The sequence below is a fragment of the Eupeodes corollae genome, chromosome 1 (genome assembly GCF_945859685.1).
Source record: "Eupeodes corollae chromosome 1, idEupCoro1.1, whole genome shotgun sequence".
Lineage (NCBI taxonomy): Eukaryota > Metazoa > Arthropoda > Insecta > Diptera > Syrphidae > Eupeodes > Eupeodes corollae.
In genome coordinates, this window is record NC_079147.1 from 11,623,770 (window position 1) to 11,651,237 (window position 27,468).

Consider the following 27,468-nt stretch of genomic DNA (forward strand, 5'->3'; position numbering starts at 1 on the left):
AAATTTAATTCAAGTCTCTAGCGTTATTGATTCATGAGATATTTCGGGTTAACCAACATTTTAACCTTTTTTTAATTAATTTGGTATGGTAAAAAAAACACACTTTCAAAATTTTGGGAGTCTGCATCTTTCTGCACTTTTATCTGTATAACAAAATTTATTTGAAGTCGATATCTTTACTGGTTCTTGAGCTATGGAGGACGAAAAAACTTCGTGAACGTACGGACGTACGTACACAAACAATTAATTTTTCAAGGGTTTAGCTCGCATAGACCCTGGGGAAACATAGATTTTCATGAATTTAAGAATCAATGTACATTTGATATTGTAGAATAGTAAGTCTTTAACAAGCATTATCTTATTAATTTTTCCTCTTTATTTTTACTTTATTTTCTAAGTTATTGGCATTTAGCCTTATAACTGGGACTAAAGTTTTAATCAATTTTTTAAATATATATTTTTTGAATCGTGTTTAAATTTTTTTAATCTGATCTTTATGAATAGGAATCCAAATAAGTCCGCGTGTTCTAAAATTTATCTGACAAGAGATATAAACAAGCATAGTAATACGAAAGGATCTCTTACATTAATCTTTTCCAATACGTATTATATAAATTACTAAGTAATTGACCTTGCGATCAAAATTAATTTTAAAATAAAATTCGGAATCAAGAATAACTCCTAAGTCTTTAATAATTGAAGCCCTGTCGTAAGTATTGATGTGATACCAATTTGATAGGAAATCAATGTCAAATAAAAAACATTGAAAGTACTTGACGATAGAGACAATATCATTAGCAAACATAAAAAAATTAGCGGACCCAGGTGGCTACCTTGAGGGCACCTGATGTACACTGAATTTCCTTTGAGTATGTTCCTACAATTTTAATTTGTTGTGTTCTCCAAGATAAATACGAATATAATCAACGAGAAAAGTTAGAATGAAAAGTTTTTCAGAAGTGTTTGGTGGTTCACAAAATCAAATGCCTTGCTAAAGTCAGTGTATCCAATGAATTAAAATAAAACAAATTGGCATCATACGGGTCCGGCAAAAAGATCTCCCATATTTTAAAAGTGAACGCCTTGAATTGTGTGATGTGGCTCCATCTTGTTGGAACCAGACTTCTTTGTGGTTCCTAGAAAACTGATTTAAGGTTGGTTGGAAGAAGGTCTCAATCATGTGACAGTAATGATCCGCATTAACTGTAACTTTTTGCCCATTTTCTTCGAAAAAATACGGAAATACGGATATATTCCTCTACGACAAATGCGCGATGCTCACCGTGCCACGCCATTATGATAACTAAAAACGGAGTACCATTTTATCTATGAATAGCTTTAAATATAAACGTCTTAAAATACAAGAGATTTTTTTGCCGGACCCTGTATGATCGACCGTAGGCCAAATCATGATGTGCTTAAGTTAAGTATTCACTTGTAAGAAAATCAGGCTTAATTTTCACAATACTTTCTAACAATTTGGGAATTGCAGAGAGTTTACAAATACCCCAATAATGTTCTACTTTACTTTTAGAACTTGATTCATGAATTGATATCTACCAAGTAAGATATCCACTCTTTAATAAAAAAAACTTTTTCAAAACATGACTTAATTTTTTTAACAATCAATTTTAATGTTTAATACACTGACATAAATAATCATACCGTGACTTCAAAAATGTTATTGGTCAGCAACTTGAAGAGCATTCTAAAGTCATCAGTAGAGAGGATATATTTTATATGCCCTTCCCTAATAAATAATTGCAATTCCTAACGAAATACTTTTAAATCATTTACGATACTCATGTTCCTTTGAAAACTAAAATTCTTAAACAGCTTTTCATATTCGTTTTAAGATTCTCATCCTTGTTCTTCAGATGTGGACTACCAATTGCAGCGTATAATAAGCTAATTAAATTCGTATTTTGACAGCTTTGTTCAATGGGGAATCAAAAACCGTGTAGAATATATTGCTTTGAAAACTCAATGCTGGTCTACTGTTGCAAAAGCGTAAATCCTCCCCCCCAATGTCACTATCCATGAGTGGTACTTGCATCGAGGAGACTGAACAGCTTTTAAATCCTAGGTATGTGAACTAAAAACCACTTGTTGTGGAGTGATCATATATTTGACATCGCCAAAAATACTGCTAAGTATTTAGGTTTTCTCCGACAATGCAAGAAGATTTTTACCCTTTCTGATCTGGAATTCATAAAGCCTATATTCGTCAAAACCTTGAATACAATTCCCATATTTGAGCAGGTGCTCCTATAACCCACTTGAATCAGGACAAAATTCAAAAGAGAGCTCTAAAAATAAAAGGGGACTATTGTCTAACTGAAACTTTTGCATCTCTCGAGCACCGTCGTTTCTCTTCATTTTATCGCTACTTCCCCAATTAACAATTTGTAACCTGAGTTTCAAAATTACCGCGGTAATAATATTACTTTCAATAACTTTGGTCATAAAGTGGTTTGTAATTGGTTAATTTATGAACTGTAGTTGTTTACCAGTAAAAACAAGTCTTAATTTCAACTTTAAGTTTAATTCAGGTAAGAATTTATCCCTAAAACCTGGTTATTTGTGAGCTTCAGTTAGATTTTCGTTATAAAAAAACTTTTTTGGACAGCGTCGTTCAAATTTAGATTATTTTTAACCGCAATGTAACTTTTGAAGAGTTTTCGGTTAAACAATAACCAGTTTAAGTGGTTAAAAACAAACCACGTTAGAAATTTGTTCCAAAATAACTTATTTTTTTAGTTGCAAAATAACCAGATCTGTTCTTTTGACAGCGGGGTTCTAATTAAGATTATTTTTTAACCGCAATGTAACTTTTAATTAATTTTCGGTTAAACAACAACCATGTTTAAGTGGTTAAAAATAAACCACGTTAGTTTGGTTTCAAAATAACGTATTTTCTTTGTTCTCAGTTTCCATATTCATCGAAAATCAGTATTGCCACAAGTTTCATTTTGAATAAGCCCCAAATGCTTCTAAAATTCGCTACTTTTTGGGTTCAATGTATAATTTGTAAAGTCAAAAGTAGCTAAACAAATTTATGATTATAATTATTCTTCAATTTAAAATGTGCATTTTAACACACTTCGTAAATTTACATTCGCCAAAATAATTTTTTAAGCAAATCTTGCAACAAACACCAAACGTTTTGAATATTAACAAACACACCAAAATGTCCGAAATGGCAAACTCGTAGTATATGTGAAAATCCATGAGAGAATATGTGTAAATCTGTCTCCAAAAAGAGATTTCAGAAAAATCAATTCGTCCTGTAAAACATTCAATAATTTTCCCAATGTAATTCATTATTAAAGGGAAAAAAAAAATTGCGACACATCCGTGAAGAATTAATTTCTTTTCTCAATGTAAAATCCCATTAAACATACAAAGATCCAAATACAAACATTTTATTTGCAGTGGTAACACTGATCGCGATTGTTATTTTTGTTTCTCTCCTTTCATATTTTTTTGGTTTTCCATTACCCGATTAACCAGTTTCATTTTAGTTCAGTCTTGCAGATTGCAGTTGAGTTGATGAAGTTGAGTGCGTTGCTTGTCGGTCGTGTATTGATTTAATATCGTTTTCTATAGTGTGATTTGTGGCGTATAGTGTAATAAAATAAATAATTATATAAATTGGAGAAAAAGGTAAGCAAATAATTATTTTTTCAATTATATTCATTTTATTTACTTATTTGTTCATATAGTAGGTAGCAAAAGTAGAAAAATAACCACAGCCGTGTTGTTTGGGTTATTTTTTTACTTGCATTCATATGGAATGAGTAGCAAAATAACGTGAACTGCCTTTTTTCAGTTATTTTCTTACTTTTGTTCATAGGATGCAAGTAGAAAAATAACCACAGCCGTGTTGTTTGGGTTATTTTTTACTTGCATTCATATGGAATGAGTAGCAAAATAACGTGAACTGCCTCTTTTCAGTTATTTTCTTACTTTTGTTCATAGGATGCAAGTAGAAAAATAACGACAGCCGTGTTGTTTGGGTTATTTTTTTACTTGCATTCATATGGAATGAGTAGTAAAATAACGTGAACTGCCTTTTTTCAGTTATTTTCTTACTTTTGTTCATATGACGAGCGATTGTTTTTTACTTGCTTTGTTGGCCCATATTTAGTTTTTAGTTCAGTTTGTGCTCTTCTATCGTTCGCTCGTGTCCTTTGATAATAAAAACAACAATTTAGTATTCTTTGAGCTATATATCTAACTCGCCTTGTATCCAAACTACTCCGACATCGATGCTGCTAATTTCTTTAAAACTTATTTGAAGCAGGCTCGTTTTCGGATGAAACTTTTGTAAGTACATTTGTACAAAACTCATAAAAGTATATTATATATTTCTTATTATGAGGCGTTTGTCTTTATACCGTTTGATTTGTTTTACTATATTCTTTACCAAATTTTTGTTTTATTTAAATTATTAAAGTTACGTACTTGCATATTTTAATAAAAACATACATTTTTCTTCTTTTCCACAGAAATGAAAATGAGAGACCAACAACCGTCAAAGCAACAACAACAACAACAGCAACAGCAACAGCAACAGCAACAGCAGCAGCAGCAGCAACAACAACAACAACAACACCATCAACAACAACAGCATCAATAGCAATAGCAACAGCAGGACCAACAACTACACCAACAACTACACCAACACCAGTATTTATGTAATATAATTATTATTAATATTTAGTTTTTAATTAAATTTAAGATTTCTAGTTTTAAGTTAAGTTAAGAAAAAGTTATATTTAAACTAAAATACATATTTACACAAAAGTAATTTTGAAACCATATTTCTTTTATTTACAAGGCTATTTACTTTCAGCTGGAAAACGGTTATTTATAAACCAGTTTTGGAACCAAATACAGGGTTTTTTCCAAACCCAGTAAAAACCCTACTTTAAAATTATATTGGTTATTAAAAAACCTAAAATATAGGTTTCAAGGAAACCAAAATAAAGCGGTTATTAAAAAGCTGCAAAATAACGCTCGGAAAAAACGTTTTAGAAGCGTTAAATGCGTACCATATAAAAACGGTTAGTTTTTAACTCCAAAAAGTAGTTTTAAACTAACTGCTTTTAACCGGCTTTGAAATAACCACTACAGAACTCAGGTTACAAAGTTACTGCCCAAATCGGGTAATGGGAACGTCTCTGGAACGTTTCTGAGACGTCTTTCGAACCGATTTCAAACTTTTACGGTAAATAACCTAGGGTTATAATCCGGTTTATAAACCGTTTTTTAACCAAAAATTGTTTATTGGGTCCACAAGCAATGCTCTAATAAAATATCCAGTTGCATTTCTACCCTCACATAATTCAACCGTAATACTTGTTCTTTTAGGAATGCCCATCAGTTTACTTTTGAGCCCAATTTCGGCGGTACTGTAAAGTACAGAGATTCTTTTTTCAGTCGCACTACACGAATGTGGAATGCTTTACCAGACTCAATAATTCGAACTCATTACGATGTGCAGACATTGAAAACTAATATGCATCGGTATCTCTCTTCAAATCCTATCCTCCCTTCCTAATTAAGGGTATTCATATCATATTGAGTGCTTGTACAATATAATAAAAAAAGAAGCGATATCATTTCACTCAATTGCGAAATCTGTTTAACAAAATATCGGATTATCTCTAATCAAATGAGTCCTTAATTGGGGAGAAACCTGCAAAAAGTAAGTATTGGTAAGTCAAGTAATACGCCTGCTAACTATGTTGATGTTCCTACAACCTCGCCCTCATCGAAAAATATTTCGTTAAGAAAACATTTAGATCATCCTAGCTTCAGTTGTCGTCCTGTGGATGCTGCTGATTTTCTTGAAATTTGCGTTCTGTGACGTCAAGCGCGTTTTTTAAATGATTTTGCCAATTTTGCTGCCATACATTGCATATGCATTTATTACTACTAGGATTTCTGCAGTTTTTCCCGACCTTTCTAAAAATTCTAAGGGAATTGAAAATAGACCTTTCTTAAGTCTTTGAGGGATTTTTGCAGATGAAAATCTTACAGCTTTTTCATTCACTACAAAACAATCTGGTTCCAAAAAAGAAGACAGCTGTACAACAGCATTATTTTTCGTGACTGGAGGAATAAGACAAGCGGTGGATAAGGACGATGTAACTTTCTAAGCCCTGGTTGATTTTGCTAAAGTTTTTGACACTATCAACCATGTAATTCTGTGTAAGAAACGTATGAAGCAGTTCTTTTTTTCTGCAAAGCTTGTATATTATTAATTAAATAATAAAAAACAAACAGTTCAAATTGGTGTCTATTTGTCTAGTCCGGTGTTCCTCTAGGTTCGATTTTGGGTCCTCTACTATTTTGTATAGATTTCAATGATTTTCCAAACTTGTTCCTATTTTTTATTTTACTTTAGTTTTCTTAGTGGATGAATGGCGACTCTAGTATCAACAAAGATCTTAACTTAATTTCAAACCAGTATTTTTTAAAAATGGTCTTTTTTTAAACCCTAAAAAAGGTTCTTGATCTCTCATATTTTCCATCAATTTAGTTTTTTAATGCAAGTAATGTCAAGTATGTACAAACTGCTAAAATATCGGCGTAAGATTTAACCGATCTCTAACTTGGGATAATTACATAAATGGATATGGCTGTAAATTATATTGCAGCTTTAGTTATGATATTAAACGTAAACTTAATATGTTGCTTTTAATGATATTGTTTGCTATTTATTTTGTCTATAAGGTTATGTCAGTGTATTTAAATTTGCTACCCTGCTGCTAGATAATATTTCGTAACTACCCTAAACTTCGTAATTTGTGGTTATGCTCTGGTGTACTGCCCACACACCGATCGCAATACTGTTTTAAAAGAAATGTATTTAACTACCTTTAGAAGATCTTGTCAATTCATTCATCCTCGCTAAACTTGTTTAAAATCCGAACATTTATTAAAAACTTAGGTTGACTCTTGAAATCACTCCCACGCGCTATTAAATAAATCCAAAAAGCAACAAGGATTCAAAAGGCTTTAAAAGATTATTTTTCAACTCAACAATTCTGGCCAATTTTTATTAATAGATTGAAACTAATTTGTAAGGTATTGCGTTATATTCACGAATAAAGGAAAGGAAATAAAAAATGACAATAGAAGAGACATCTCCAAGTGACACTTCATATTTGTCATATTCATCTTGAAGCGAAATTAAAGCAATTGGAAAAGTAAAAATTAACTCTGAAAAATATCAAAAACTTCTCCAGATTTAAGTTAATTTCCAAAGAAGAATATTTTGAAAACGATTTTTACATTTCGTCTTAAAGCTTAAATTTTCAGATGAATTGTTCATAGTCAAACTTCACCTTTGAAGCGTTTTAATGTTTTATTATAATTTTCTATTTACCGCTCATTCAAATACTCACTGCGTGATGTACAGTGTACATAGAAATTTAAGTTTTTTAAATTTAAATTAAACACTTCGTTCAGTTTAGTTGAATTTCTGTAACAAAATGCCACTTTTTACTGAAAAATATACCTACATAAATTATCTCTCTGTTTCAATGCCCTCCCACACTCATGTTTTGAACCCCAACTTAGCCTCTTCAGTACCCTCATTACTCATGAGTTCAGAACTTCATATCATGACCATTTTTATAAGCCAACCTAAATGTGAAATAATGTGGGTTGAGAAGGTTCCTTCGTATAAATATACGTATAAGGTTTGGTTACGGTTTGTATGGTATATCTCTACATTTACATATATTTTGAAAACCCCTTTTTTTAACCATAAAAAAAATACAGCTCTCAACCACTATAGAATTATAAAATCACATAACATAAACATGTGTATGTATATGTGTTTGTGTATGTGTATGTGTATGTATTTAATGTAGGATGTAGGTTTTATAATATATAAAATTGATGCAGAGTACTTACGTTCACGTAGTGTCACAATGTAGTAGGACTCTTTGGACGGAGGACTAACACCCAATTTGTTAACAGCCAATAGACGAAAGCTATAGACCGTAAACGGTATAAGGCCTGTCACTTGATATGATGTCGCATTAGTTTTAGTGAAAATTTGCGGCACTTGGTCCCAGGGTCCTTCTTCGCCAACTCTGAAATCATAAAGCAAAATATACATAAATATATACAAGTCTTCCAAACATATCTGCTATAAGGACATGATGACATAAAATAGGGTTAAATAGCGATAGATACAAGATAGATCATAGCCCATCCCATTACACCCCATATCATAATATGCCCGGACCCGCTTTGCAAGGATCAAGCCATAATAAATGTTGCTCCTACGTACATTTATCTATAGAGAGAAAGAGGAGAAGGTATGTACACCAGGCAAAGGGTTCACTCTTGTTATATCGTCTGTGGCATGACACACTATTACACGATGCCTTTCTCATCCTCACTTTGATTGCATGTTGCACTTACGGTTCGTCAATCTAAGTTCCATAGAGATGGAGAAGGGCTTAATTTAATTTTGATTAATTTGATTTTCTTTGCACACATCACGTCGGCGTCGCTCGTCGTCATAGTCATCATCATCGTCATCGTAGTCGTACCGTACCTACAAAAGCTAGTCAGTCTTTAGCATGATGTGGTTTATATTGTGGTTGGCAAGGGAGGGGTGGAGTCAATTTTTATATTCATGCATATATATCCTTCGAAGGCTCGTGGTGGCTGTTTTAATGATGTTATCAGTCTTTGTAAAGAAATTCCTTAATGGATATGGGTGGTTGGTAAATAGTTTACCTAGATATAGAAGCAGCAAATAACATGCGGGTCTGTTTAGGTTCTTCAAGAGCCAACGACGACCGTACAATAGGGGATAGGAGGAGGGGATGGTTTCTATTTTTAAATGTAAACCTTACAACTACGCGTGGTGGCACTGCTGATGCGGTGGTGGTTTGCCGTGGGTATATCTAGTCTTCTCTTGAGAAATCATTAAAATGGAGCTTCTTTAGAGTTTATCGCTTTGATATTCAAATTAATCTCTGTTTGATGACAGCAACTTTTGTTTAAATGCTTTGTCTTACATAAAGATGAACTTGTTAGAACAATCTATAAAATAGCTCTTATTTATAAAATTTAAAATCAGTATGGAAGCGATTATATTATTTTATCCATAAGGATTCAAGATGGTTTATTGAACTTTCCAGTATTTTTCAACTATAAAATCGATCAAGTATGATAAGTGGGGTCTGAAGAACTTTTCAAAGGTCATAAAGTAACTTATTGAAGCAACAAGTCAACTGCAACAAAACATGGACAACATATTAATTGGACATACAAAAATTGCTCTATGGCGTATGCGCAACATTTCTTATATCTTAACTAGCTATTATCCGCGGCTTTGTCCACGTTGTAAAGGAAAATCAGCACGTGAGTTTTGTTAATAAGTTTTTCACAACCAAAAGGAAGAAGGGACCACAAAGAGGGTCATTTTATTCTTGTGCGCGCCACCTGATCGGCGGTCTTCCTCTACTGCGCTATCCTGTGGGTGTTGATTCGAAGACTTTCCGGTCCGGAGCATTAGTTTCCATGCGCTCTACGTGACCCAGCCATCTTAGTTTTTGGACTATTACCCTTCTGGCTAGGTCTACGTCGCTTTACAGCCCGTACAGTTCGTCATTCCATATTCTCCTCCACTCCCCTTCGATGTATACGGGACCGTAGATCACACGAAGAACTTTTCTCTCGAAGCGACCCAAGGTGCTTTCATCCGCTTTTGTCATGGTCCATGCTTCTGCGCCGTATAGCAGGACGGGGATGATTAGGGTCTTATAAAGTATTCTGAGTTTGATCTCAGCCCTGGTGTTGTTTTCCTCGTTTACAGCGGAGCCTAGGTAGACGAAGTATTTGACTACGTCAAAGTTACGTCTGTCGATGGTGACGTTTTGACCAAGACGTCGGTGTTATATGGCCTGTCTTGACGACAGCATGTACTTTGTTTTGCCCTCATTAACCGTTAAACCCATTGTTGCCGCCTCTGCTCCCAATTCTCACAAAAGCCCCGTTGACATCACGCTGAGTTCTTCCGATTATGTCAATGTCATCAGCATATGTTAGTAGTTGGGCAGACTTTTGAAAGATAGTGCCTCTAGTGTTGAGGTGTGAGCTCTGCACAATTTTTTCAAGTACGATTTTAAAAAAATCGCATGACAGCGCATCACCTTGTCTAAAACCGTTTTTGACATCGAAAGGTTCTGCTAAGTTGTTTCCAACCTTTATGGAGCAGCGTGAATTCTCCATGGTCATTCTGCACAAATCACGAGTTTGGCAAGGATACCAAAACTAGACATGGCTCTATACAGCTCGTCCCTGTAGATGCTGTCATATGCGGTCTTGAAAGCGATGAAAAGATGGTAGGTATAGATTTGATGTCTTTGGGGTTTTTCCAGGATCTGCCGTAATGTGAATATTTGATCAACTGTGGACTTTCCTGGTCTAAAACCACACTGATAAGGACCTATCAGGTTGTTGACGATGGGCTTTAGACATATGATGGCAGAGAAGATTTTATAGGCGATGTTAAGTAGACTAATTTCTCTATAGTTGGTGCAGTTTAGAGGCTCTTCTTTTTTCAGGATCGGAAAAACAATACTGAGGTTCCATTCATCGGGCATGCTTTCTTTCGACCATATCTTACAGTTAAGTCGGGAGGACGGCATTGTCGTCTAAGTCGAATGGATCATCCTGACTGACAGCGGAATTTGGTCCGTCGTCGCAGTTATACAGTCTACAGAAGAGGTCCTTGCCTATACTTAGCATTGAGTGCTATTTTACGGTGGTGTTTCCACCGTACCTGTTGTTTGGCTGCATTTGCCTGCCGACATTCCTCATCAAACCAAGGGTTGCTTATTGGTGGCTGCTTGAAACCCAGCACATCAGAGGCAGTTTCTCTGATTGCATATTTTCGGTTTGGTTTTCGATACATTGTGTTGGCGGCAGAGAACTTCGAGAGAGGTTACTTGCAACTCGGTCGGAAAAGGATTTGGCGATCTCTTGCCATTGTAGCCGTTCGACGTTTTACCTTCTCCCAGCGTCCCTGTTTTGCCTTGGGTCTAGAAAACCGAAGTGCTACCTTAGTTACAACGAGGTTGGGGTCCGGACATCCATTATGCTGGAAGCGTGTTTGGCGTCGATCGCAATATGGTCAATCTGTTTGACGGTAAATTGATCTGGAGAACTTCAAGTTTATTTGTGGATGTTGAGGTGAGGTGTGGAAAATGCGTACTGGCTACCACGATTCGCACTGCAGCAAAATCTATGAGCCTAAATCCGCTGTCGGAAGTGTTGTGGTGCAGGCTGTTTTTCCCGATTATTCCATCAAAGATGTCTTCCCTTCGTAGCTCGGCATTAAAATCACTCAGGAAAATTTTAATATCGTAGCTAGGGCACTGCTCATATGTTTTGTCTAGGAGCTCGAAGAACATATCTTTGGTGTTGTCGTCTTTCTTTTCTGTGGGGGCGTGTGTTCATATCAGGCTAATGTTGCCGAATTCAGCCTTAATGCGAATGGTCATGAGGTGCTCATTGATACACCTATAGCTCAAGACTTCTTGCGTAAGTCTGGCTCTAATGACAAAGCCTTATCCAAATAAGCACTGTTGGTTCTCGTGGTAGCAGTCGCCATAATAAATATCGTCCCATCGTATTTCCTGGATGGCGGTGATGTCTGCTTTATAGCAGTCTAGGGCCTCCGTTAATTCTTCGGCTGCACGTGGTCTGTTATATTATAAAAAGTCCGTTTTTTTATAAAAAGTGTTTTAAGCAAGACAAATCGACAGACGGGGTATGAAGTTACCAGTGTGGGTCGTTTCCCAGCCTCTTTTCGTTTTTTGCGATACAAAAATGGGTTTTATTTTGTACAATATGTACGCCAAAATAGTAAAGAGATATTTTTTTGGGTTCAAATCTTTTAGCAATTTATAAAATCTTCTCTGTAATTTAGGGCTTCAATGCAATATAGGGCAAGAAGTTTCCAGTGTTCCATTTAAGACACTTAAAAAGTCTGATTCGCTTATTTTTGTTTTATTAAAGTATACAAAACTTATTTCTTTTCAAAATAAGGGCCACTGATAAAAAGTGATAAGAGTTTTCTTATTCTTGCAAATTACAGAGGGATCAAAAAGTTGATTGGTTATTAGAATAAGGCTTGTAATTTAAGTCAAGAAGCTCTCCCCTAATAACACAAATTATAGAAATTTCAAATTTCAAAAAAACGACATTATCAGGGTATAGGAGACATTTTATAACAATTCCTGCAATTTTAATACTGTTTAGCAAAGCGTCAAGAACAAAAAACAGGGGAGATAAAAGACAACCTTGACGTACTCCAGTTTTGGTTTAAAACCATTCTGATATTTGTTCACCGTCCCATACAGCTGATGTAGTGTTCTCGTAAAGTTTCCTGGTACTTTCTTTAGAAATTTTAGAGGGTAACCCCAGTAGATTTAATATAAAACAATGCTCCTCGAAAAATGCTATCGAAAGCAGCTTTCAAATCAATAAATATTGAATACAGCCTTTTCTATTTTCTGCGTAATAATCTACGATATTTTGGATGGAGAAAATGTGATCCGTTTTTGAACAACCTGCTCTGAAACCTGCTTGAAATTCGTTCAACAATTTGTTCTCATTTACCCAAAACTCAAGCCTTTTTAGAATAATTCCTGTAAATATCTTCGAAATCACATTTAGGAAAGAAATGCCTCTATAAATTTTCCAAATTGTTTATGTCCACTTTTTTGTGTATTAGAAATACGATTGACTTTCTAAAAGTTTTAGGTACTTCAGCCAAGTGCAATATATTTGAATAAGTCTTTGCTAAATTTTCCAAAAAATTGGTTGGAGCATTTTTGAAAAATTCATAAGGAACTCTATCATACAATGGTGATTTGCTATTCTTAGCTTTATGTAAAACACTGTGATTTTCTTCTATGGTGATATCCCCATCTAAAGAGTCAACGGTTATGAAATTTTCAGCGAATTGTATTGGTTCTTCAATCTCTAATGGATTAAGTAGATTTTTAAAATGATTTGCCAAAATATTAGAATCCAAATTGTTACTAATTTTGAATTTTTTCCCATTCAGTTCCTTCACTACTTTCCAAAATTCAGAAGAATCCTTTCCATTATTTAAATTATTCGCTATCCCTAAATAGTATTCATTTCCCCTTTATTTGGCAGAGTTTTTTATATTCTTTATTTGCCTGAACATAAGCCTCACGGAAAAAACTTCCGTTTCTCATTCTTGCTAGTTTTAACAGTTTGAAGGATTTAGCTCTGGCTTTTTGCTGTATCTTTTGATTGAAATTTAAAAAAAATTGTTATATAAACTTGTTTAAAATTAATTTCCAACAATTTAATTTTCTTAATCCATTTAAACTTACTTTTTATCTTTATTGTTTTGTTCGTTTTCGCTATCAGAATTCATGTTCTGTCAATCTGAATTGAACGAGTGTTGAAAAATGTATTGATTTCGTCGAAGAGAGGAGTACTAGAAAAACAACTCAGGTTTCACTTGATTGCACATGGTCAATGTTTTATTTTATAATATTTGGGCTTATCAATCGAGGAGTAGCCGAAAAACGACCACAATACGAGCGGTTCCCTAACGAGCTCTAGTCCCAAGAAATTTGATTTGATTTAAATTGCAGTACAGCAGCCCAATGAATACTGTGGTTCTCTGTGTTCATACAGAAACCTACCTTGAAACAATAAATTGTTAAGTACTAAAACAAAGTTTTTAACCTGAAAGTATATAAGCTTTCATTGGTTCTAACATTCTGGAAGAAGTCACAAAGCTAAGAAATTTTGTACTTCTTCAAAAATATTTGTTTTTGTTTACTAAGTATTCATTATATTTAATATTTATTTAGTTCTACGCAATTAAATTAAGTTTATTAGAATTGTTTTAATTCCTTTACCGAATCCTTTCATGCAGAGGTTGAACCATAAAGATTAACCATTTTCACTATCAATGAACGTCAATATCGCTGTTAAACCCATTCCTGGATGCGTTGTTCATTTAAAATTATTGGCATATCCTTTTAACCTATATATTAATAATAATTATCATCAGTTAGGTTCATGCTTTGATACGTATATCTGCATACCTAACAAACAATCATACAAATTAAAATCACTCTAAAGTGTTTTGAGGTATATACAATCAGCTAATCACTAAACCACATACAGCTCCCTCTATCCAACAACATAACATTCATTATTGTACGGTTGTCTGAACAAAAATTCCACCAAATCCGTATGAGAATTGCTCAAAACATTCAATAGAATGGCAAACAAATATATTTACACATATATTTTGTAAAAGTAGCTCGGTATGAAGGTGGTGTCCAAACCATGTTTCAAACCATTTATATATATATTTTGGTTTGAGCCACACTATAAAAATGAAGAAGAATAAAAACAATACGAAAAAATCCTTCAAAAATAATAAAACAGAGAACTCTTTACCATGGAATTCGAAAACAAAATGAAAAATATCCTTTCAGTTTGAAATTCCATTCGAAAACTCAAATCCCGCTAGACCATTTTTCAATGCAATGCAATACCGCTTCCCTGAAAAACCACTACCATTACCAGTGTGACCGCGCGCTCTACTGGATGCTGATTAAATTTAACACAAATTATCCATACATCCTTTTTGGAATCACTAGAGTACCATTTGCATCAGCTTCACTATACGTGTATACCTATACTAGTAGCGCCATCTACATTTACAGGAACAAAAATTTAAATAAATACAAAAAAAAAGTTAACCAAGCCGTTAAAATAACGAGAATGATGGTCAAAAAAGGATATAGAGACCAAATTGCACCGCACTGCAATGTTACACGGTGAACGCCGAACATGTTCGGTTTGTAGCCGACAGGATTATTATAACCACTCAATGCCGTCCCAGGATTTGAACATTTATGTTCAGAGTTTATCAACAACTCACATGAATTGTGACCAATAGGGGGATTAACTTCAGTCAGACTGAAGTTAGCTACCGCAAATGGAACTTATGCACTTCGGCACGGCAACGCGGACGGCGGCGCGGCGTTCAGACCGTTCTGTTATTTGCTCCGTCATCGTCGCTTGTTCTTCGTCCATTTGCCACCCGCTCCCCGTTGGGATACATCGGCTTCGAAAAATTATGTGGAATATCCTTTTTTATTGAAATTAATACCAAAACCATGAGTTTTTAATTCGTGTAAAAGCATTTTTATCCTGTTGTATAGCAGCGATGAGGGCGTGTTGCTCTAGAGTTTTTGCCCTGACCAAAATCCGAGACAGCTATGTGAATTTATAGATCGAGTTTAGTCCAGTTTATAACGGTGGTGTAGGTGCGCGGTGGTGGTAGCGGCAGTGACCATCATCAATAGTCCACTCACGCCAGCGCAGCACCACTCCGCCACCGTAACTAATTCCCAAATGGATATGTAAAATCCCGTGTTTCGTCCTGTGTATAGTTCCTATTTTGTTTCCTCAATCCCACCCTTGCCCCCTCCTCAGTTGAGAGAGCGTACGATATAGGTATATATATAAATATATGCCACAGAAGCAAAAATAATTTCACTAAAAAGGACCTCACTCGAATTTTCCATCCTAAACTATTTAAAATATTTCACTGCATGTCCTTTATATCCTTTTACATATAAAAATACATATAGTCGTATAATACGAACAACTGGCAAAGTTGTTTGCATAAAAGGCAAAACAAGGATGCGAGTTTTTAGCGGATTATTATGTTGATGAAGTTTCGCTATGTAGAATATTATCCTTTTGTGTGCAATGTTTTTACTCGAGGGGGATTTGGTGGAGCTCGTCAAATCTGCATTCGAAAGTTCTCTGTATGTATGCATTTTGTCAACTCTCAAAAAACTAAACTAAAACTAAATCCAAAAATGAAAACGAAAACGAAAAAATCCTATCCCAATATAATATATCCTGGTGGAAATGTTCAGTTTCATCCAAAAAGGACGAAAACAAGAAACAGAGAAAAATATATTCAACAAGAAGAATTATTTACCAGTGATTTGGATATTGTTTCGATTTTCCTTTTTTCCTGTATTTCGATGTTGATATAAAATGTTGACCAGATATAAAAAGGAGTTAGATATAGATATGATATTTTTTAATATTCGGAGAGTTTGAATCCTCATGTTATGTGATTACAAGGCGGAAGTTTTTGCTTGGTTTCACACTTTGTGCGCAATTCTGGGAAGGATGAACCCGATCGCCCCTCCGCTGCTTCCGTTGGCCGTACACATGCTTAGCTCAGCTCATATAGTAATTTGAATGTGAATTTGCATTTATTTTTTCTGGACATTTTCCGAATGGATTTTGAAAAGAGGTTTATAATGAATGCATTGTGTAATGGTGAGTTTATCTTTTTGAAGGGGAAGGAAGTTTAAAGTTTGAGTGATATTTAAATGTCCATTGTTATTGTGGAGATGATCGGAAATACAGATTTAGAATGCAAGAGAAATTATTCGGAAAATCGATTAGAATTCATGATTGTAAGGAGCTTAAAAATGGAGATATTATGAGCAACGATTTGGATATGGAAGCACTTTTAGATTATGGTTTCGAAGTCTGTTCACTTCAGTTCCTCCAATAACCTAATAAGATTTACTTTCTGGTCATTTGAGCTTAGAGTCTTTTATAGAAAAATTGTATGTCAACTAAAGTTAAACATTTAGATCAAAGAAGTTATTGAAGTCATGTGCATAGTTTACTATTGATTCGTAGATGAAACGTTTCAAATCTAGGTATGCGAATTTTTCTTTGTTTTTTATCGACTTTGCTATTATGCTTTTACATAAGTGAACAGTTTCCGAGAAACGGGTATTTACTTTGTTTCGATGTCTCCCGTTGCACACTGTGAAGTGATATTTCACCTGTACGTTCCACCTTATTCGCGGTCTTCCTCTTATACGAAGTTCTTTGCGCATAGATTCGAAGGCTTTCCGGGCCAGAGAATTGGTTCCAATGCGCTCTCTGTGACCCAGTCTTCTTAGTTGTTTTGACTTTTATTCTTCTAGCTAAGTTTCGTCGTATGTACAGTCCATACAACTTCCTCCACTAAACTTTTACAGGAAGGAGCAGGAAGGACCGTAGATCATATGAAGGATTTTTCCCTCGAAAGGATCCAACGTTCTTTCATTCGGTTTGGTCAAATTCCATGCTTTTGCACCGTATAGCTAAACGGGAATGATAACGGTCCTATATAGCGAGAGGGTTTTACTACTAAATAACTTTCTTAACCCAAATGAGCAGCGCTTGAAAAGAGTAATTCCTCATTTGATTTCAAAGCTTATTTTGTTTTCAAAGTTAAGTAAGTTAGTTGGCATTGAAATTCCATTTTTGATCACAAAATGTACCTATTTTATTTTCCTCATTAACCGTTAATCCCATTTTAACCTCTGCCTCAAAACTCAAAAAAGCACCTTTGACATCACGCTGAGTTCTTCCAACTATGTCAATGACCAATGTTATCAGCATTATGCTAGTAATTGGACATACTTTTAAAAGATAGTGATTCTATGGCTGACGTGGTATGACAAACTAAAAATGCATTGATACAGTTCGTCCCTGAAGATTTTGTCATATGCGCTCATAAAATCGGGCCAATTCGATGTTCCTGATAATTTTGAGGAACTACAGTGTGAATATTTGATCGACTTTTGACTTTCCTGGTCTAAAAGCCCACTGATAAGGACCAGGTCGTTGACGATGGGCTTTAGACGCTTACATATATAACGAACCGCGGTATTGTCGGCATAAGTCTCTTGAACGCCTTTTTGAACTTTCAAGAGACCCAACCCTTTCTTCGCTATACCACCGTTATGACCCACTGCTTATAGGATCAGCAAGCCGATCCGGGCAGAGTGAATCGAAGACAAGGTGGTTCCAGGAAGGATGACCCAAAAACACAAGACCAATCCAACGTTTCTTCAGAGGTGAGAGTAAGCTCTCAAGATCCCTTACCACCGGATCAAATAGATCACGATAGCATGGTAAATCGTTCCGATTTGGATAGGCCATCAGGTTCGCAAGGCATAAGCATGCAAACCACAATGCCTTAAAGAGGTGAAAGTGATTTGCCATCCTATATACAAAATTTAGTAACAGCTTCTGTAGGAGTTAGTAGATCAGAAGATTTACAGGTTTTTCGGAGAGAGAGAACCCACATGACTGAAATGAGGAAGCAAGTGACCGAATTAATTCGCGACACGAGAACTATGGATACTCATTCTGTAAGCCAAGAGCAAGAGATAAATAGGCTTCAACTTCCGGAGAACGTTCCGAATCATGCGCTTATGACAGCAAGTGATCCTCCTTCTAACTTTTCCAATCGAAATCCGGATGCTGACCAATTTTTATCCCGAATAAGAAACATGGATTTGGACGATACCTTTCTTTGCGTGGCATCTGGTGCCGAAGCAAAACCGGCAAGAGGAAGCTCTTCAAGCCAGGTATATCACAAGGTTCAAGGGTTTTATATATGGGATCTTAAGTATGGCAGCCGAAACATGACGGTAGACTAATTTATCTTTAGATTGGAGGGGTTGAAGATTTGTTATGCGGCAACTTGGGAAGAAATAGTTTTAAATTTTCACCAGTTTGTTAGTGGGGACGTCGATTGCTGGTATAGGGTGTTTTAAAATCAAACCTTAGAGTGAATTGGCTTGGGCTTTGTTTTGCCTTGATGGAACAGCTTTATGAACGTCATCAGCGTCCAAATGAATCGTTTGATGATTTTTACATAGCAATTCAAAAATTAAATACACGGTTGCTTCATTTGAAGCCGAATAATGAGATGTTAAGTTTAATCAAACAGAACGTTAATAGTCGCATGGGAGAGCTGCTTTTGACCTTCAGGACTCAGAGCTCTAACGAATTGGCATATGTCTGCCGAAGTATGGAAAAGTTTATTACTGAGCAAAACCCGATCAAAACTCGCAAGCACAAACTTATCGCCGTCACGTCAACGAAATAGTAGATCTTGGCCCTTGTACGTCCCGATCTTATTCGGGATAACAATCGTTCAGCTTTACTTAGGCAAGAAACCCGCCCATTCGACGAACAAGGACGTGCAAATCTATCTTGCAATACCTAAAGTAATCTGAACACCCTCCCTCTTCTGCTGCCCGGATCGGCCTGCTGATCCTGTAAGCTTTTTGTCGTAACGGTGGTATAGTTAAAAAAAGGGTTGGGTCTCTTGAAAGTTCGAAAGGCGTTCAAGAGACTTATGCCGGCAACACCTCGGTTCGTTATGCATATTTATATTCATTATGCAGCTCAAGAGCAGCTCACGTCCTTTTATGCAGTGCAACTTTGCTAGCCTGTTGTTTGGCTGCATTTTCCTGCTTGCCAGGAGTTATTGTTAGTGGCTGTTTAAAACCCCAGCAAATCGAAGGTGGCTTCTCTAATTGCAACTTGGAAATAATGTCACTGGTTCTCGATAGATCGTATATGCAATAGAGAACTTTGAAAGTTATTACTAGTATTTGGGTGGAAGAAGGATCTGGCGATCTCTTGTGATTGAGGCCGTTCGCCGTTGTATCTTTTCTCAGCATTTCCCTATTTTATTTATTTTCAATATAAAAAATATCTTAATCCTTTACAGATAGTTTATATGCACTTTGTTGTTCGTATTTATGAATCTTAAAACATTTATAAATTGCGATGCCCTTTTCGAGCGAATTTTGAAAATCTGTTGTTTTTACTTAATTGTTTCTATGTTTTCTATCTTTTTTTTTTGTATCTAGTCCTGGATTTACAATACCAGTTATAATAATTTATTTTTATACCAATCCGTATTTAAGTCAATTTTAATAAGAAGCAGGGATATTTTCGACTATTGTATAATAATTTAAATAATAATCTGTGTTTCACATTTTTCACATAATAATAACTACCGCTTAACTCCCCTAACAATATTTCATATTCTTCCCTCGTTTTATTAGCTAATTAATTCTGCTGTTTCACTCGAACTTTCGAGAATGATCTTGAGTTTATTAATTGTGGATGTAGAGTCGAGTAGAGATTATTTTTCCAGTCGCACCTCAAGAATGTGACAAGGGCCCAAACCGGTATGTCTTCTTAAATCCTTCCCTTTTTTCTTAACGCTTACTCTCTGTCTAAACTTTCCAAATTTGTACAGTATTCAAACCCCATATTTCGTGCATAGTTTGGAAAAGAAATCTTGAACATATACATTTTAAAAAAGGTTGAAACCCTCAACGCTAACTCTAAGAATTTGTTGCATATCTGAACTCAATTTCAATTCAATCTCACACTAAAAAATAAAACCCTGCATCAAAATCCCCCAATTTTAAAATGATTATAATTCCATTTTGATAAAGTATGAAAATATTGCAATAAATGCCAGAGCGATGCTTCTATATGCCAACAAAAATAATGGCTTACCTCGTTTCAATGATGAAATGCGTTACTGGGGTATTCCTCGAATGTTGTGAATGTGCCCATGATAAATTAACTGAGCGTGACGTGAAGCTCATCAGTAATGGCCTCTCTGGTGGATCTGGAACATCTGTGTGGAATGAATAAAACCAAAAGCACAAAGAAAATATAAGGTACATGAATATTATGGAGTATAATATATTAGCTGGGGCAACTGGACGACGAATACCAGAAGCGTTTCAAGCACACACATCATTTATACAAAGCCGCATTTGGATACCGCAAAATGGCAAATATTGTGACACACACAGGGCTCACCTCACCTCAGGGCTCAGACTCTGGCTATGACTCTGGCTCTGGCTCTGGCTCGAATTGGGACAGATCCAGAGCCAGAGAAGAGAGAACCTCCATGCATATCAGGCATAAACATCCACCAAAATTTCATATGGTAACACAACCAACATCAGCAACAAAAACAATACCATCCCCCAGGCGCCCACAACAAACAAACACCGCATAAAATTAATTACTCACCCTGAACTAATAAATCAACAATCGCCTCCGGAATATGTCTGTCATTAACCAGACATATGTACTCGGCAGTGTCCGATGCAATTGCCGGAACGAATTGCAGACCAAAATTATCAGACAGCAGTTGAATCTGTAAAGGAAAGAAAGAGAAAGATAGAGTTATAAGTGCAATGTAATTGTGGCGGTAGATGGCGCTTTATGCTTTCTACTCTACATATAAGGAACTTCATATTGGTCGATGATTAAGTTAGTTTTTCTGACACTCCCAACCTCAATACGAATATAGCTACGAACTCTTCGTTCTTTTTACTCTGACTCCTCCGGAGCAAAATCAAGGATAAAAGTTTTCCATTTGGCATATTCATTCATGGAAGGATACCCACGAGTGCGCTTCTGAATATCGAGAGCACGATCTGGAGCCGAAAAGGAGAATACATCTATTCTATATACACGGCTCGGCTATAAGGAGTAATGTGTGGAATCCTTAATTAAACTAATAGCTTCAGCAATTTCGTAGCAGTTCGAGTGTCAGGCCTTGCAAGGATGTACATATACGACCACGACGACGACGACGAACGGTGAGTTGAGTATAATATGTATAAGAGTAAGTGAGAATATAGACTAGATGGGGCGAAGCGGTGACACAAAACTCCCTACGAAACGACAAAAGAAGCTTAAGGTAATTGATAGCGAGGGAGTATTCTTCTTTACTTTTTTTTTAACTGTGCCCCATGACAACTAAACGCTGACGCTGAAGCCCGAAGCTCGAAGCTAAGGCAAGTGGCAATGGCATTAAGAACGGCCTCCCCTACTCCACTCCCCTGGTGATGGGTGCTCTTGCTCTTAAGGAGACACATGCCGTTTGCAGTGCCAGAATTGTGGTCGGAAGTGTCGTTGGTGGCGATGGCGGTGTAGTTGTGGAGAAACATGGAAAAGACATCGTTGTCTTCTCCATCCCAACATCATCACATCACCCCCCAACTCGCCACCATTCCAAGTGCTAACTTAAACGAATGACTTTTAAGCGTTTAATATCTTATGTTTGAAGAAGAGATTTACGAGGATGAGTCCACCGAAGCAACTCGGGAAGAGTTCATCTGTCTGGGAGTGTGCTTGAGTAGTTTTCCATAAATTCCTGATAAGGGTTGGCAATTGGAATGGGGATTGGTGGAAGGGTTCTGGCCCGCACTATGCACACGCTCCGCATCGCACCGACTCCGATCATGAATGATGACGATGTTGCCTTAAAGGGGTCTTCTCTGATGCTGGGAAAACTTTTGCGGCATTGCCGTTAACTAAATTTCCAAAACCCATGCACTGAACACCCACATACTTTTTGAGGTTTTTATCTTTATCACATGACGCGTGTAGTCGCAGTCGAAGTTGCAATGCTGCTGCTGGTGCTGGGTTTCTATTTGCAGTGCATCATCAGAGACATATCGAGAAGTAGATGGTGGAGATGGGGCAGGAGAGTGGGTGCGGTGTTGGATGCGGTGCGCAGCGGTGAAAATGTTCTTCAACTTTGAAACTATTTTAATTACAATTATTTTCATTTATTCAGTTGTCAGGAAACAGCGCTTTTTAGAGACTGTCTTTGAATGCTTAAATTTCTATTTCTCCACACACGACACAAAGTACGAGAGTGTTGGAAGTGGAGTAGTTTGTTTTTTGGTTGACGATGCGACGTGACAAGTAGTATTCTAGTTTTAGGTGATAATTTTGACAGAAGCTTAGGGAGATTCGTCAAGATACGTGCATAGCAATGCGCTGCGCAGTGCACCAGAAGCGCAATCATTGAAACGAGTTAAATAATAAATTAGTGCGAGTTAAACGCAAGTGTGGGGAGAATTTCAGTTCATTTTGGGATTTTTATTTTTAGAAACGACATCAAAAAAACGATAATGGTTAAAAAAAGTTTTTGATGTTAAACATTTTGAAGGTACAAATGAATGAATAGATTCATCAGGGTATCTTTGTCACAATAAAGTTTTTGGAATACATGATTTCTAAAAAGGGAAGAATATTAGGTTTGAAAATAGACACTTAGAAAGTAAGGAACAGGAAATTGAATATGATTAAATTTTTAGAATAGAAGTTAAAAATGGATTCAAAGAAAAAAAGAAGGTTCTGACATAAAAAAGGATTCAAGGTTTTATTGAAACTGTAATAAATTAAAAGAATTACAATAAAGAGGCTGGTATGCGACCCACACTGATAACTTCCCATCCCGTCTGTCGATTTGTCTTTCTTAAAAGTTTGTCTATATGTACTCGTATAAATTTGTACCAAATTTGCTTACTATTTTTTTTTGTAGATTTTATTTTTTATGAAAAAACGGACTGTTGGATTTTTATATAAAAATTACTGAATATCGAAAACAATATTTTCTGTGAAATAAAATAAGTTTGAAGTCAATATTTTTAATTTTTGAAAGCATATTTGAGTCGAAATCAATTTTTACCAACTTTTATACATTTTTGTAGGTTTTTATTTTTTTGTAAAAAAAACTGTCAATTCGATTTATCTCAAAATTTTTCACAATGTTGAAAATAATATTTCTTATAAGATAAAATATGTTTGAAGTCTAATTTCAAGGTTTTAAAAAGATATTTGAGTCGAAATTCATTTGTTATCAACTTTGAGTAATGTTTTTCTTAGGTTTTTATTTTTTATAAAAAAATTGTCAATTAGATTTGTCTTTTAATTTTACTAGATGTTTAAAACGTTATTTTTCGTTGCACACAATTTTCTTGGAAATAAAATCATTTTGAGTTCGTAAAATTTTCGAGGTGACAACATCCCTCCAGTTTCTTAAATAAAAAAAAACGACTGCCTCTTGTTCTGAAGTAGGGAAAGCCGGGCATAATGGCGCCCCTTTAAGGATAATTGTTAATACAAATTTCAAAAAGGTGTTAGGAATATCTAAACAAATTTGTTTAACCTTTGCGATGATTTTTTTTTTTTAATGTGTAAGGCGTGGACTTGGTGTTTTTAGCCTCTTTGTATGGAGAGCTTGTAAAAATTGTTTTTCTCCGGCGCTTAGAAGCTCCCTTTTTTGTGCATCGTCAATTGCTATAACAGGGTTTGAATATTGTATCAATGCATTTATTGTCGATGGTATTACGGATTTCTGGTAAGAAATTGATTTCGTGGATTAATCATTCACTGTCGAAACCGGACTTGTAGATAACGTAAGTGGATGGGACAGCGCTCATGTGTCTACCGCTCTTGTAAATGAAGCTTCTGTTAAGATAAGTGGATCAGTGGTTCATGATCTTGTTTGTTGCACTTGAGAAGCTTGCTAATTTAGGTCAAAAGTACGTTGTTCTTCATGAAACATATCAGTGGTTTTGAAAGGCAAGAAGTTATAGTCTTCGAATATATTTGGGCTTACCGGCCATGTGCCGGTCTTCCGAAAGCTATTTATCGCAACTGTCACTGTAGCAGCTCTTAAGTAGGCTTTTCCGAACAATTGCCCTACTTGGTAGTGTGTACAATTCTTCTAATGTTTTGTCTGAGCTATTTCTTTGTTTCATATCCATAATATGAGCTCAGAGGCTTCATAAACGTCACATCCAAGGGTTGCATTCGACGTGTGCAGTGTGGGGAAAACAGAGCATGACAACACCACTTGATTTAGCAACAAGTATGACTTCAATGCTCTTAACAAAACTGGTTGTTCTTTGGTTGCGTCACTTATACAACAGATCTTTAGTCATCTACCCCTTTTTGTTTAACGCACTAAATGCTTTAGGTGGTGTTCCATCTATCAGTTCGGGTTTCATTCTTTTCCTCGCTCTGAAGAAGATAACGATTCTACTTGCTTCCTTCCTCTATAGAAATTTTTCCCATACTCTTTTCATTTGTAGTGATCCCAGTTTTGTCTACATTAAATATCCTGGTTGAGGAAAATCTATATTTTTCAATACACTCCTCCAGCAAATTACAAAAATTTGCACAGCGATTCCGTTAAACCCCATAGACAAAGCCGCAGATGTTGCTTCTGGCTTTCTAAAATGAAATTGTTGTAGATATTACGTTTCAATTGTTTGCCCAGTCTTCTTCGGCGATTCGTACTTCGGCATCAAAGTTATTGGCCAACCCATTTTTCCCGCTAGCTCATACTCCAATTCACGAAATTCTTTTATCAAGAAGCCAAATAAGCGGCCTTCCGGCTTAAAGTTTTTGTAATCACAAGTGGACGGTCGGGGTTCTGATCAGATTTTTTTATAAATCTTTGTAAGGTGCTTCGAGGAATTTCATATTTTCGAGCAGCAGCTTTGCAGCTCATTTTTTGACCTTATATCTTGAACAGCATCCTGTCTTTGTTCCATTCTTCAATCTCACATAGTTCCGATAATGCTCCAATATTCTTAAGACATAATTGTTCCTATTTTAACAAATTTATTCAAATTGGTTGCACTAAACGCAGCCCTAGTGTATTAAATGTGTATTACATCGAGAACAGTGTAATAACTTGAAAAAGGCTTCCTTTGATCTGACATAAAGAACATTGCTGAAATAGACATTGGCCCTCAAAAAGACTGTTTAAATTCTTACATACATATTAACCCAGTAGCGCAAACATAAAGGAAAGGCTGGATGGAGAACAGGGTCACAAAAATAAAATATATCTTTTCAAATAATCCTCCCCTAGAAAGATCAAAACTTTCAGATTACTGCTTTACTTTCAAGCTAAAGTAATGGCGATTTCTGAAGACGCTAAAGATCTTTCTTCCGACAATTTGAAGAAAATACAGACATTGAAAAAAAAATGGAGAAGCAATTTTGTAGGGAGTCTTGTCAACGATTCGATTCAAGAACGCTGTGGCATTGATGGTAATGAAAAGGCAGACAAATTGGCCAAAAACGGATCAATGCTCAGTTTGAGCCATGTGGTTTCAATGATGTTTAGGCCAAAGAGCAGGTAAATGAACAAATTCATCAAAGTTGCATTGAAGTCGCAATCAGCTGGTGGTCAAATTTTGAAACTAGTAAAGTTTCGAGAAATCTATGGACAAAGATTTCTAAAGCTAAAACTAAATTTTTTTTCTATTAAGTAGGCTCAGATGTCGTTATAATTAGGTATCCTAATGGGTCACAACTCATTGGGCACCCACATGAAATGTATGAAGTTAGAAAGAGGAGACAGACAAAGATACCTTCCATGACCTTCTATGCCAATGCAAGAGCCTAGCCAAAAGAAAGTTGACAATAATAATAGGAATATTTTTTGAGGACTTATGCGACGTCTCGTCCTTGCTACCAATTAACTTTCTTAAATGCTCCAAACAATCAAGATGGTTCAAGGAGGCAATTTCAACTTAAGTCCTCACCTACCTTCCTATACTCTACCCAAACCTTCCCTCTTTCCTTTAGAGAACAATGGATCCAACAACGGATGCATCACACCATAAAACCCAACTTTACCTATGTTTTATCTAAATCTACTGAATCAATCATTTGGTAAGATAGGTTTTTATTTTAAAAGTATTTTAATGGTATATTTAGGTTTTTAGAACTAAAAAATGTTGTTTTAAATAGTCTGCTGTTTAGGTTTTTAGTAAAAATGGAACAATTTACGCATCAAAAAAGTTTTTAACCCCTATTCCACCCTTTTACTTTCTAGTTTCTTTCCTTTCCCAATCTTTCATAATCAATTTAAGACTTATATGTTGAAAATTTTAGTTAAAACCGAATTTTTTGAATATTTTCTAAAGAAATGAATTGAAAATAAAATACTGTTTGTGTATTTAAACTATTAAACTTGACTGACAAAAGACCTGCGAAATTCCTTAAATGTTTTTGATTTAAAATATACACTATCGTTTTTAATGAACTTCTAGAAGTATCATTTACAGCTACAGTCTTAATGGTTGTTAAAAGGTTCCTTATAATATCCATCTGGCCAATGAATAGAAAAAAATTGATTTATGAAAAAAACTAAGATCGCATAAAACCAGTTGCTAAACTCTTTCGATACAATAAAGCTAATAAATCCAAAACTTGACCTCTGAATACATAAGTATAAACCCAGTATCATTATCAAAAATGACTACGATTATTTTTCATCCTTCCTATCAAGAAAACCTATGAGATACTCTTCAAGTTTATTAGAGCTTCATCACACAAGTGTAAAAATGAGTTATTGCCAATAGAGCCATATCATTAATTTTCAGTCTTCCAGGTGATATACAAACAAAACCATAGGAAGAAAGAAAAAATGAGAGAATAAATCAAACAAAGCCTTGATGTTGAAGACTTGATTATTAGACAGAAGTTCCGGTTTCAGTAAATATTAATTGGAACCGAATACAAAACTCTTTCAAAATTCTCGATCTTTTTACCAAAAACTGTGCTACTGAACTCTAGCCCATAAAGAAAACAGAGATGTCCTTCCCTCATACACATCCTTCCCTAAATATCTCCTCAAATTTAGGTTTGCGATGTTCATTCAACCATGCTTTATAGTTTTCA

The 27,468-nt window shown here is 35.5% G+C and overlaps 1 protein-coding gene across 3 annotated transcripts in view; it reads right to left on the reverse strand.

Annotated features, from left to right (window-relative positions):
* Window positions 1-27,468, reverse strand: part of LOC129938749 (tyrosine-protein phosphatase 99A) — a 771,051-nt gene that overhangs the window by 437,867 nt on the left and 305,716 nt on the right. For all 3 annotated transcript variants that reach the window (XM_056046478.1, XM_056046480.1, XM_056046477.1), the window contains exons 3-5: window positions 20,995-21,121; window positions 20,467-20,590; window positions 7,933-8,114 (exon numbers count right to left, since the gene is read on the reverse strand). In XM_056046478.1, coding sequence (XP_055902453.1) covers window positions 7,933-8,114; window positions 20,467-20,590; window positions 20,995-21,121 — 433 coding nt within the window. The remainder of the gene's footprint in view (window positions 1-7,932; window positions 8,115-20,466; window positions 20,591-20,994; window positions 21,122-27,468) is intronic.